Raw genomic sequence first — 13,709 nt, forward strand, 5'->3', positions numbered from 1 at the left:
TATTATTAGAGAACATTGTTGCTCATAATAATCACTGCTTAGTGCATATTGAATAAAAACAAAATCTCCTTTTGATTATTTCTATTAAATCACATGGATATATTTTCTAAAGGCAAATCCTCGCATTTTGATACATGATATTATTTTTTATTCTTGAAGAAGGATTGGTAGTGTTCTTTATTGATAGTAACAGTAACTTCACCACTGAAAACTCTCTCTCTCTCTCAATATATATATATATATATATCATATATATACAGTGCTATTTTATGTGATAATAATTACTAAGGAAGAAGATGGCATGAATATGAGAGAGGAGTTTGATGGGGAGAGGGAGAAGGGGAAAATATAGAGTGCTTATGTATGAAATTCTCAAAATATACTAAATAAAGAACCTTAGGAGTTATAAATAGCTCTTATTTTGATTGTGGATTAATTTAGCTTTATTTGGATTTCAACCATGTATTACTTCACATATTCTGAAGGTATTTTCGTCCGGTGCATTAGGCTTGTTACTGATAAGTCCTAACAGATATCTTTTATATGTCAGAAACATATGAATTTGAGTATTTCAGTTTCAGTCTTTCTCATTTCTTCTTAGACTGAAACTTTTACATTTTTACACTACTTTTGAGATTTTTATACATGAATACCACATTTACATAATTTCCTCTCAAGTTCCTGACCCCTTCTATGATCATTGTTCTACACACTACATGCACACGTACACATACACATGCACATGTACATGCACACATGAACACAGGCACAGCAACACACACACAAAACTATTTATAAAAGCTACAGGGTCCGTTACAGTTGCTTGTATGTATATGTGCTTAGGACTGATCATTTGGAATTGGATAATCTATCCCGTGAGCTCATTCCCAGAGAAGGCTGATTCCTGATTCATTCTCTCTCTCTCTCTCTCTCTCTCTCTCTCTCTCTCTCTCTCTCTCTCTCTCTCGTCTGTCTGTTTTTGTTTCTCTGTCTCTTTGCCTTTCTCTTCCTCCCCTCTTTGTCTCTGCCTCTCTTTCTCTGTCTCTCTCTTTCTGCAGCCATTGTCTGTAGCTTTTAACTGTACAACTTCTAAATGATGTGGATTTGCCTTTATGAGTGATCGGCAAACCTGAAGATTACAAGTGCATCCTGGAGCTGTTCATAGTTATCAAATCATTAAATGTTTGATCATATTTTCTTTTTCTATGCTTGTCCTTTCTTCTTTTCTTTTGAATTATTCAAATTTTACCATATTGCTTTTCCTCAGATAGTTTAGTGATGATAACTTTTTCTAGACTCATCGCAAAAATTCTTAAATTATTGTACATATATTAAAATATCTTTCATATCACCTAAAACCATCCTATAAGATTTACCCATTTTATTCAAGTGTAATTTCTATTTTAATCCTGCAATGCATTTATTTTTTACAATTTCTTTTATTTTGAAAAGATTGCATAGAGATATTTTATTTTATAATGTGGATAAGTGATTTTGGATTTTTGTCCCCCCCTTCTCTGTTTGTCTCTCTCTGTCTCTCTCTCTGTCTCTTTGTCTCTGTCTCTGTCTCTGTCTCTCTCTGTGTATGCATATATAAATATATATATATATGGGGTATGTCTATAAATTATTTAACACATTAGAATTCCTGGAAAAAGAAACAATGAATGTTTCCATCTATAAATAAGACTATAGGCCCCTGAAGCTGGGAGGAAAGCTTAAAGGTTCCCATATTTAATCTTGATCAATTACAGACTCAAAATTCTTCTGATTATGTTTCAAGAACCCCAATTAATTTAGGTGGGAAAAGATGGACAAGGAGAAGAAGGATTTTCCATTTTAGAAACCTGGCATACTGCTGGTGAAAGATTGCTGATAGGCTACGAGATGTGTGTCCAGAGGCCATAGGAGCATGGTAGGGGCAACAGCTTCCCTGGGTTGATTTTCAAAATCTTCATTCCTACTACAGATCTGCAACATCTTTCCCTGTTTACGCCTAACTGTATCTACATGGTGAGTAACCAGCCATGCTTTATGGAAGTAGCCTGCCAATCTTTCCTTTACTTTGGTCCTATTGGTGGCTTTTAGAGATCAGCAAAGAGAATGGTAACTTTGTATTGTAGTCTTTACATGCTTGTTCGGTGCTTTTCACTGTGTGTCCAATCCTCTCCCTTCCCTGGCCCCTCTTATTACCGTTTCTCTTAACAGTGTTGGTATGGCTCCTAAACTATGTTTTCTACATTGAATACATTGCTGCACATATATCAAACCTAAGAAAATTGTGTTGAAAGTTATCCTTTCAGAAAGATGTACCCTGTGTGCAGCCCAGCCCAAGGTCACATGTGCATGTGGTGGCTGCTTATATACCTTGAGTGACTGGGTAGTGCTCAGGACATCTGCTCCATAAGATGGGAGAGAAGTATCACATACTACAGCATCATGTAAATTAACAACGAGAAAGAGCAGGAATTACAGGAACAATGAAATAAAGGAGCACCTATGAGGCCACGACCATAGAGACTGTGCTACATTAGCAGAGACATGGTGCCTTATGTGGTTGCTAGACCCGTGGCTTGGTTTGGTTTTGTAGAAGTTCGCTTTGTGTCCTATCAAAATCATGGCCAATCAATGTACTTAAACATTTTCATTCTATACACAAGGCTACAAAGTCAAATGGACTAAGTCTTAATTCTGTTCTGGTTATCATTAATCTTTCTGGCTTCTGCTTGAGCCTATAAATCAAAAAGCTTCTTTGATCCTCGTTTTCTGTCAAGTGCAGGGCTGCTGTTATTGCTGTTTGCTGCTCTGAGAACAGTGCTCCAAGGGTGAACCCAAGCTTTGCTTTTCTGTTGAACATGTGCTTTGAATCGGCTTTGCATGCTATCATTCACATGCAGTTGAGTCTTCCGACGGCTGAGCTGGTAGTTTTCATCCAGTAGTTGTCTAATATTTTTCAGGATCATTTTTAACAATCAACAGGAACGGAGACAGTGTGAAGGTTTTGGGTTAAGCACGCACCTTACACATATTCAAGTATGTTTTATTCAAACATTTTTCAGTATTTGTTAAACCCACTGCAATTCACAGTGAAATTTTACAATTTGTACTATTTATAAGAACATAAATATTTAGAGAGAAATTCAACATTTTTTTCTGAGACTAAGTTATTGGGACACTTAGAAACCATTGAAAATGGAAAAGAGAAGCACGGTGAGGAGCCACCCACATTTGCGTTTTATTTATTTAAAATGATTATTTATTTTCTACCTATATCATAATATGTTGTATGGCAACAGATGTGTTTAAAATGCTGTATGACACTTTAAATGGTAAAACGTTAGCTTGGAGCAACTTGGAGTAACATTCCACCAAGAGTCTTCACTTGGCCAATAGTGGGTCTACAAGCCTGGTAGACTCTTAAAGACAATCTAGTCACCAAATGCTTTTCCAGACTGTAATACAGGTAGCAAAACGTCACCTGCATCTGGAAGCAAAGGAGTTATATATGCCACCCGCATCTGGAAGCACAGATGTTCTAGGCACAACTCTCTCTCTCTCTCACATATATATATATATATATATATATATATATATATATATATATATATATATGAAGATGATGGGTAGACAGGACAAACAGGAGCCACGATTTCAAAAGAGCACACTTGACACTGAAGTGTCTTCAGGAAATCATTGTCAATATTCCTGAAATCAGAATGGTGATGCAAGGCACCTGGTGTGCAGCCATGAGGGCCTGAGTTTGGATCTCCAGCATCCAAGTTCAAACAAAAAATTCTTGTGCAACACAATGGCAAACGGCATATGTCTAAAATCTTGTCCTTGGGGAGGTAGAACCAGGAGGATACCCGGGGACCACTGACCACACAGGATACCTGAGGACCACTGACCACACATTATACCCAGGGATTATTGACCACACAGGATACTTGGGGACCACTGTCCACAGAGGACACCTGAGGATCACTGACCACAGAGTCTCTCCCAAACAGAACTCCAGATTGTATTTTAATGAGAGATTCTGTTTCAAGAAGGGTGGAGAATGATTGAAGAAGACAAATTATGTGGAATGGAAATACCTCTACACACACACACACACACACACACACACACACACACACACACACACACACATACCCTGAGCAGAATGGCATTCACAAAGCTTGGAAGCTGGAAAATAAACACATTTTTATAGAATGTATGTATCAATATCTTCCCTGAGGTTTGAGATAAGTCGGTCCAATCTCCCTGTTCCCCCAAAGTATGCACGGTGTGTGGTATGTGTTCTCACTTACTGAATTCATCCTTCATGCAACCCCAGTCTATCAAAGAGGTTAAAAATTTATAAAACTCTGATGGGATACGGTTTCAATGCTTCACCACACAGCCCGTCATTTGCTTTCCAATCTAGATCAGAATAATCTTGCCTCTTTCCCTTCAGTCACCTACCTGCACAACAAATATTTTCTGAATGCTGTTCTGGGAGTCTCCCTGGAACTTGGCCAGCTTAGACTGGTTAAAAAGGATCAACAGTCGGAAGTACTCTTGCCATTTCTGGCCCAGCTTTCTTTGCAGCTGACAGAGCTAAAGGCGACAGGGAGGGGAAAAAAAAACACACAAGTCAGGGGAGGAGAGGAAATTAATGGCACCGTTCAAGAAGAATGATGGAGGGAAATATAGAAAGCAGCCAATGGCCCGTTCCGCACTGTACGGACCTGACAGGAATTTCACAGTCTCTTGATTTTTCAGCCCGCTCATGTGCATTGGTCGGAGACCAGTCACATCTGGCCGCCAGGATGGGGGGTTAATTTTCTCTAAATGCCTCAGCAGTTTTGTTCTAGCTGAAGCAAACTCTGTGACTGCAAAGCTGATGAGTAAAATATTTCTACTTCACCCAGTTTAACTCAAAACCGATAGCCTCGGGACATATTGAACCTTTCTGTTAAAAAAAAAAAATTCTTTTGACGCTTTTTGAATGGCACATCGGGTCAAGTCAAAGTTTAAAAAATGCAACCTGAAGACTTTGATGGACACCATTGCATCTTTTTCTTACTCTTAACGCTTACTATGGCTGAGGATGTGTGCATCAGAGCATGACAAAACCAGGGAGAATTAAGTTAGCCATCAACTGCGGAGGAGAGGGAAAAAACAGGGAGGGGGATTTCCAGCGAGGACTCTGGATTAATCTGCCTTTCTTTGATCACGTGACATGGAAGCGCGTCCATGTCAATGCTAAGGTACAAAAGATGCAAATGTTTAGGAGTGGCACATTAAACTTTGGACCTGAAGAGAGAGAGAGAGAGAGAGAGAGAGAGAGAGAGAGAGAGAGAGAGAGAGAGAGAGGAGGGAGGGAGGGACGGAGGGAGGGAGGGACGGGACGGAGGGAGGAACTCTTTCCTTCAGACAGCATTCTGTAAGAATTACTATGGTAAGTCTATATTGAATCGGGATAAATTTATCAAAATTAACAACAAACTACATTTACAAAAGACCCAAATAGTCACATAGTATATTCTGCCATTGAAAACTCATTTGGGGTGTGGTAGTATGAATAAGCACTTAGAGTGTATTGCAAAGTGGAAAGAAACAAATCTATGACAAAGTGGGAACTCATATAAACATCTCTTCACACCTAAAATAAAACATGCTAAGGTATGGCTGTTAGGGAGTCAAAGGTACAGGAGCAAAACCATCTGTAAAACATTCAAGAAATCTTTCGTGAATTCCAGAAATCTTAGTTGTATATAGTTCACTAAAACATTTTTTGAGGGAGTGATTTTAAATGCTTGATGCTGTGTGTGAGTCTTTATTCTCAATAACCTCATTAGGCTTCGTACAACACACACACACACACACACACACACACTCTCTCTCTCTCTCTCTCTCTCTCTCTCTCTCTCTCTCTCTCTTAGGCTCAGTTCACATGCCAAAAAAATGAAACCACTACTCTCCACTAATTTAATACAAAAATACCTTTAAAAACACATCTCTGCTTGGCTAATGATAAATTATATAGTTCATAATAAATTTAGAGGAATTTTGGATAGTTTAGAAATCTAAAGTAATGTCAGCAAATTAATGCTTACAATTACTTTGGAACAGAAGTTCAGTGAAAAAAAATTTTTTTTGGAAATTGCTTGTCTGTAACATAAGCCAAGTGTGATCATTAATGGCAGGTGGTAAACTGTATGATGATGCACCCATTCCTGCATTTGGAAAATGTAGTATTCCTTTGGTATGCACACAAGTATAGGAATGATCACATAAGATTATCCAAGCTGTGCCAAGGACAGGAGGAGGATGTGGGTCTTGGAGTTGTGTAGTAGTATGTCAGAATTAATACATGGCCCTGTATCTTGACTTTAACAACTTGTCAATTTGTACTGACAATAATGTGCATAAGAGATTGTATTTAATTTACAAATTACCTTGGGTTAGAAACCAGACAGGGCTACAGAATCCACCAGGAAAATTGACTGGACTTCAGTAACAAGAAATGTGCTGACAAAGGTTTTGGTTATTATTACATTACTATTATTACTATTATTATCATTATTATTATTTTAGTTTTTCCAAGCAGGATTTCTCTGTGTATCCCTGGCTATTCTAGAACTCACTCTGTAAACTAGACTGCCTTGAGTTTAGAGACCTGCCTGGCTCTGCCTCCTGGGTGCTAAGATTAAAGGCAGGTGCTACCATCGCTAGGCAAGAATTATTTCTTAACACACATGTTTAAACTTATGACATCACACTTGGTCCTATAGTAAAATATGTCCTGGCAGACAGGGTAGCTTGTTTTGAAGTGCAAAGATGGAGAGAAGAGTAGAAAATTCCTTACTTGGGTATAAACTAAAATTATCAGAAAATTATCTTGTGGAATAACTCATTATTAACTATTATACCTAGAAAACATACTAAAACATACGAATGTGTAGTTCTGTATTTTCTGACTCAATAGCCTAAAAGAGGAGCAAAACATTTTCAATAAAGTAGCTATATTATATAATAAATAAGTAAATAGATAAAACTTGTTAATAAAAACCTTTCTATAAATCACTTAGGATCTAGGCTCTGAAGGGATTTAACAAATTTTCCTTAAAAATTTTTTGTCTTCATTCCTTGTTAGTAGACCACGGGTTGTTGCTGTCTGCTGGAGTCCTCTTCACACAGTCTAAAAGTCATTAAGTTTAAGAGGTTACTTCTAACTTAAAGCTCATATTCCAAACTGTGTTGACATAATGATTAGAATCCAATCACTTCCTGCCTTTGGCATGTAATTGTGGATTCTGGCTAAGAGCTGTCATGAAGTGTTCTACAAACGACCAAAGTGTTACAGATCTGAGCCACAGATTGTCTTAAAAAATAAGTTGTACTATGAAATGAGGACTTGTTTACATGTGTACAATGTTAGTAGGAAATGAATTAGAAAACTTTACATACATATCATGTTTCCATGAAATTGTGTACTTATATGATGTTCAACTATATTATTTTAATATAAATGTTTCAAGACGAGCAAGTGGAAATTTACTGTTTAAACATAGAGTAGAGTGTACACAGTCAGAACAATGAATGTTCACAGTAATAAGCCTGGAATAATGGTTTTCAAGTTATTAAGGTCTAAAGATCTCTTTAGTCCCATCACGTAGCATCAGATATCTCACTGAAGGGCATGGTGGTAGATGAGGTGACCAGCAGGCATAAGGCTCTGCTTTTGATCCCTGGTACCGCAAAACAATAACAAATTCCTCATAGTGGGAACACATGCTAAAACACTGCTTCTCCTTTCCTACTCCTTTTTGGGTGTACTTTCTATGTTGAGGATGTGGTTATTTGGAAGATTTTCCCATGAGATGCCAGGATACTGGAAACCGATCCACGAGTGAAACCTTCTTGTCACAAGAATGATGAATTAATATTATAGTAGCTAGAAAGAAGAAAGAAGCTGGGCTTCAAAGAAGTTCTTAAATCTGAAGGCAGTTTGCACAAGTGAAAACTTCTTGGCTTGTGTTAACAGCATGGCTGAAGGGTAGTGCTTCTCACACCACAAGCAGAGTGTGCAGAAGCAACTGGACATGGTCTGTTATTATTATTATAACTATAATAAGTTAATTTATTTATTTACATCTCAAAATCTGCCCTCTCCAAGTCCCCCCCACCCCGCACAGAGTCCCTCCTGCTTCTCCCTCCCCTTCTCCTCTAAGAGGGTGGGATCCCCCTGGGTAACTCCCCACTTTGGCATATCAAGTCTCTGCGGGATTAGATACATCCTTTCCCACTGCAGCCAGATAAGATAGGTTATGTTCCCCAGGGCCTTGGTCTAGCCAGTGAATGTTCTTTGGTTGCCTCAGTCTCTGAGAGCTGCCAAGGGTCCAGCTTAGCTAGTTGACTCTGCTGATCTTCCTGTGGAGTTCCTGTCCTCTTCAGGGCTTTCAGTCTTTCCCCCAACTCATCCATAAGAGACTCTGACCTAAAATTTGTCCTGTCTAAAAGCAATGCAGGGACATAGATGGAGCAGAGACTGAAGAAATGGCCAACCAATGGCTCAACTTGAGAAGCACCAATTCTTGACAGTATTAATGATAATGTTACGTTTGAAGACAGGAGCCTACCATAACTGTCCTCTGAGAGGCTTTACCCAGCAGCTGACTAAAACAGATGCAGAGACCCAAAGCCAGACGCTGGTCTATTTCTATTCACGGGTTTCTGTGTTCTTGCATGAAAATACCACAACAGCCTTAAATTTGCCAATATATGAGCACAGATTGAAGTCTCTCGAATAGAGAATGTCATTAGAACCAACACAGAAAGACTAATACCTCTGCATTTTTGAGGTTTTGGGAAAGTCTATAACTACCAGTCTTCAGTAGAAAGGAGAAAGAATTGAAAGTTTAGGAAGAGAAGTTTTCTCTATGTGGCATAGACAGAGACCATTACAAAGAACCACAACCAATCAAAGTACAGAGTTGTAGAGCAGGTACTCCTACAATACAACTTCCACATCTAAGGCTCAGGGAAAATTGTGAAGAGAAGAGGCAGAAAGATTGTAAAAGGCAGAGGATGAGGGAGTTTGCTGTGAGATCGTGTCTCCTAGTACCTACAGAATCCATATCTATAAAGTCGTCTCTCCAGCATGACTCCTAACCATGGCAACAGCAGTAATATGCCAAACTGGATGAAGAAAAGTGCACAAGGCCTTGACCCTACACAAGAACTACAGGCAACTGAGTAATACTGTAAGCAGGAGAGGTGACCTTTCTTAGGAGAAGTATACCAATTGGTTTTCCTATGTCAAATGGTCAGCCCTGAAATTATTTATACAAGTAACATTATATGGACTGAGCAGATTATATTTAGAAATATGTATGTATGTATGTATGTATGTATGTATGTATGTATGCATGCATGTATATATGTGTGTGTGCCCATGCACATGCAATAGCAATTAGTGAACAAAGGGACTGTGCATTTTAAGGAAAGAGAGGAAGAGCATATGAGATGGTTTGGAGGGAGAAGGGGAGAAAAATATTGTAATTATGTTTTAACTTCTAGACCCTGAACCTAGACAGCTCCTGCCTCCAGCATCCTACCATGTTTGAATTTCTGTCTTGACTTCCTCCAGTGAAGATCAGTGCTATGGAAATGTTAAGTCAAATTACCCCATTCCTCTCAAGTTTGCTTTGGTCATGGTATTTTTTCGCAGCAATAGTAACCCAAACTCTGACATACTGGGACTAGGATTGTGTGGCATTGCTGTGAGTGGTTCTGACCATGTCTTGGGGAAGGCTGTGGAAGGACTTTGGAACTTTGGGCTAGAAAAGCCATTGCTTGTGAGTTGTTCTGTAGGGGCTTGGAAGATAAAAATGTAGACAGCAGTGCAGGAGATGGAGGCTTGGCTTCTGATGTTTCAAAGGGAAGCAAAGACTCTGTTGGGCCATTTGTGTAATGAATATGTGGTTCTCCTTAGCTGCGATCGAAGAGTCAGTCATGTTTAACAAGAGGCCAGGACCACTGAAGTAAAACCTTTGCTTTACTGGGACAATTAAAGCTGGTCAGCTGGAGCTGAGAAATTAGCCAGGAAAGGAAAGGTTCTGGCTTGTGATGTGTTTGTGTGTCAAGTTGGCAAAGGGTTAGTTGTGCTGGCAGAGTACCTGCGCACACAGCTGAACTTGTTACTGTAGGAGTCCTCCAGATGGTACTGGTTTTGAAGGCATGAAGAGGTCATGGAGAAGAGCTGAGGCTTGGCATCTCAGCGGAAGTCCCAGGATGGAGGGGGTCATGGAGAAAAGTTGAGGCTTTGCATTACAAGGAGAGACTAGCAGAGGCTGTCAGTGAAAGTACAGCCCAGTTGCGGAAGACGGCAGCCTTTAGGAGATTCCAGCACCATAGAATGGTGACTAAGAGCAGCAGTGGTGGTCGAGCAAAGAGCCATCTGCATCTTAGAATATAAGCTGTGAGGACAGCAGAGGGAAGGGCTGGAGAAGCAACCCAAGTTCCTTGGAGGTGCCCAGAAGATCCTGAGAGAATCCCAGATAATTGAGTTGTTTATACTTTTTGGAATTGGGTGTTGCTATGTTGAGATCGTGGCTCTACCCTGGTTTGTCCATGTTGAAGTAAGAAAGTATTTAATTTACTTTTATTTAACAGGAGTCAACAGTTGAAATACTTTAAATTTTAAAATCTGTGGGTTTTTAAAAGAGAACAGCTATTTAAAGAGAGTGAATTTCTAGGTGTTTCAATTTTTAAAGATTGTAGAACTTTTCAAATTTGGAATATTTTATATTGTGATGTTCCTATTAATGTGAAGTTTTGTGGATGAATGAGAAAGGGAAGGTTGTGGCTTGTGATGCATTGATGTGTCAAATTGTCAAAGGGCTAGTTGTGCTGTCTAGTTTTATATCAACTGGACACAAGCTAGTCACTGGAGAGGAGGGAGCCTCAATTGAAAAAGTGTTGCAATAAAATTGGGCTATGGGAAGCGTGTTGAGCAGTTTCTTGGTTAATAACTGATGTGGGAGAACCCAACCCATCCCGGGCAGAGTCATTCTGGGCTGCTGGTCCTGAGTTCTATTAGAGATCAGGCTGAGCAGGTCTTGGGGAGCAAGTCAGTAAAAGCAGCATCCCTCCATGGTCTTCACATCACCTTCTGCTCTGCCTCCAGGCTCCTGCCCTGCTTGAGTGCTTGCCCTGACTTCCTCCAATGATAACAGGGAAGTGTAAGCCAAACAACCCTTGCCTTCCTTAAGGCGCTTTTGTTTGTGGTGTTTCATCATAACAATAACAACCCTAAAATGCGCTGAAAGCACAGGATGGGCAAATATTCAGGAAGCTATGCGGATTTGTGGTTAGGTTCACAGAGACTGTGGAGACCAACTTGAGATTCTGTACAAAAGCGGACGACTCTGGATGGATTCTAGATCAGGATTCTATGAGTGCCGTTCTCAGACCCTCTGAATCACCACCAACTTGGCTTTTTCTAGAAATACAGCCACACTGATCTGCAGAATCAGGAGCCCTGAGGCTCGGCAGCAGGGTTTCCAGTAGACTGGCTGGTGTCATGTGCAGTGACACATGACAGTTTCTGAAAATTTTTGAAAAGAATTCAGCATATCTCCTCAAGGAAGAACATGATCATCATCATCATCATCCCCACCATCATCATCCCCCATCATCATCAATAATAACTACAATAACAAGCCCCCAAACTAAACCTGCAGCCAAAAAAAACAAACAAACAAACAAAAAAAACCCCAAAACCAAAAACAAAAACAAACAAAAAAAACCCAATAATAAAATGGCCAAAATGGTGAAAATTATGAAACAATGTAGTTATGTACTACTGGAATTATGTATACAAGTACACTGTAGCTGTCTTCAGACACACCAGAAGAGGGCTTCTGATCCCATTACAGATGGTTATGAGTCACTTGTGGTTGCTGGGATTTGAACTCAGGACCCCTGGAAGAGCAGTCAGTGCTCTTAACCACTGAGCCATCGCTCCAGCCCATACTACTGGAATGATGACCAACTGATTGAGGTGCAGTTGTAGTCCAATGCTCACTCACCTTTAAAGTGAAGTAAATGTGCTCGACTTTCAAATACTATGTATAGTACAGTGTTATAGAATGTTTAAAAATGGAAAAATAATGCTGCACCAGAAACTTGGTTGTTACCTAAGATGCATTAACGGGAAGCTGGGTGGCAGAATGGCAGGAACGCGGTGGCCAACTCTGAGGACTCATTCACACGTGCAGAGCCAGGCTCTGTATGTGACACAGGTGATTCAGGCCCATGCTTACCTACTCATTATTTACATATACCCTGAACTAACCAGGAACCAAATCATTTCATTAACAAATAACGATGACAGTTAAGCTGACATCTCTGTGAGGAGGCACCCACCGTCTTCTGTGGCTCAAAGTTATTTACTTTAGAGAATCTATTATAATCTGGCTTTCAAAACAGCATCCTATTACACATGACCATCTGCTGACTTATCAACTGAGACTGGCTTCTGTACAAAAGATTTTTTTATCATGTTTCTGTGCAATGTGATCTTACCTACAATAAAAAACTATCCAGACTATTTAATGAATTTATATTATTAGAGAAAGAATTGATACTTTTAGATGTTTCAGAAATTAAGTTAAGACACTTATCTCTATTACAAGTCATATTATTAATATAGTTCTTGAATACAAATTTTGTAATTTATTTTACAAAATTAAAGACTGACCTATAATTTTGAATGTCCTAGTTTAGAAAGGCAAAAGCTGAGTTTGGATATTAAAGTTCATCATTATGAACATAAACCTGTGTAAACCTATACATGAATTATATGTTTTCATGTTGAGACAGTAGCTGGCTAGCATGTTCTCACTTAAAAATTTCTTACATTATCTGTAAATTATGGAACATAAATATCATTGCAACAATAATTTAGATAAAATTATATGATTTTTAGAGACATATGGTGCCAATAATTAACTCCCCAAAGGACATAATTTAACTGGTTTTTGCAATTTAAGAACACTGGGAAAAAGGGACATTTTAAGGAAATGAGAAGTGTTCTTGTAATGAACTACTGCCTTCAAGAGTCAGACATAACAAGAGAATTTTCAATTAAAATACAAATACCATATGTGAGTTATCTAAACAATGAACTATGATCACATTTCTAGAAAACAAAGAAAAGTCAATACTGAAAACACTTGCATGTATGCACACATGTTCTTGTTATACAAACAAACACACACACATATACACACAGTCACACAAAAACATACACACCCAAACATACACACATACTCAAACATACACCAACACATGCACACATAAACACACACATACACACACTCATATACAGAAACTCACACACATTCACACACACACACACACACACACACACACACACACACACACCCACCAAAAACAAAATGAGAAAAACTAAAATAAGACCTTACGTTACAGAATTTATTCTAAGTGGCAGGGCAAAAATCAAGGTCATCCTTTGATCTATGTCTTACTGAATAATGATTTGTCAATCACTGGTCTAATGAAAATATAGTTGATCAGTATGACTGTAGAAGAAATGTATTATGCAATACCATACTCACACTTTTGTGAAAGAAAAGTATGTTCATACGAACAAGGTGGTAGATAAAAAGAACACAGAAATCCATATACAATAT

At 38.8% G+C, this 13,709-nt stretch overlaps 1 protein-coding gene across 1 annotated transcript in view; it reads right to left on the minus strand.

The window, feature by feature from the left end:
- The window catches only part of Ccdc178 (coiled-coil domain containing 178), a 397,289-nt gene that overhangs the window by 28,764 nt on the left and 354,816 nt on the right, over positions 1 to 13,709 (minus strand). The window contains exon 22 of the mRNA XM_017601075.3: positions 4,468 to 4,602. Within this exon, the coding sequence (XP_017456564.1) occupies positions 4,468 to 4,602 (135 nt within the window). The remainder of the gene's footprint in view (positions 1 to 4,467; positions 4,603 to 13,709) is intronic.

This window comes from Rattus norvegicus, chromosome 18 (genome assembly GCF_036323735.1).
Source record: "Rattus norvegicus strain BN/NHsdMcwi chromosome 18, GRCr8, whole genome shotgun sequence".
Taxonomy (NCBI): domain Eukaryota; kingdom Metazoa; phylum Chordata; class Mammalia; order Rodentia; family Muridae; genus Rattus; species Rattus norvegicus.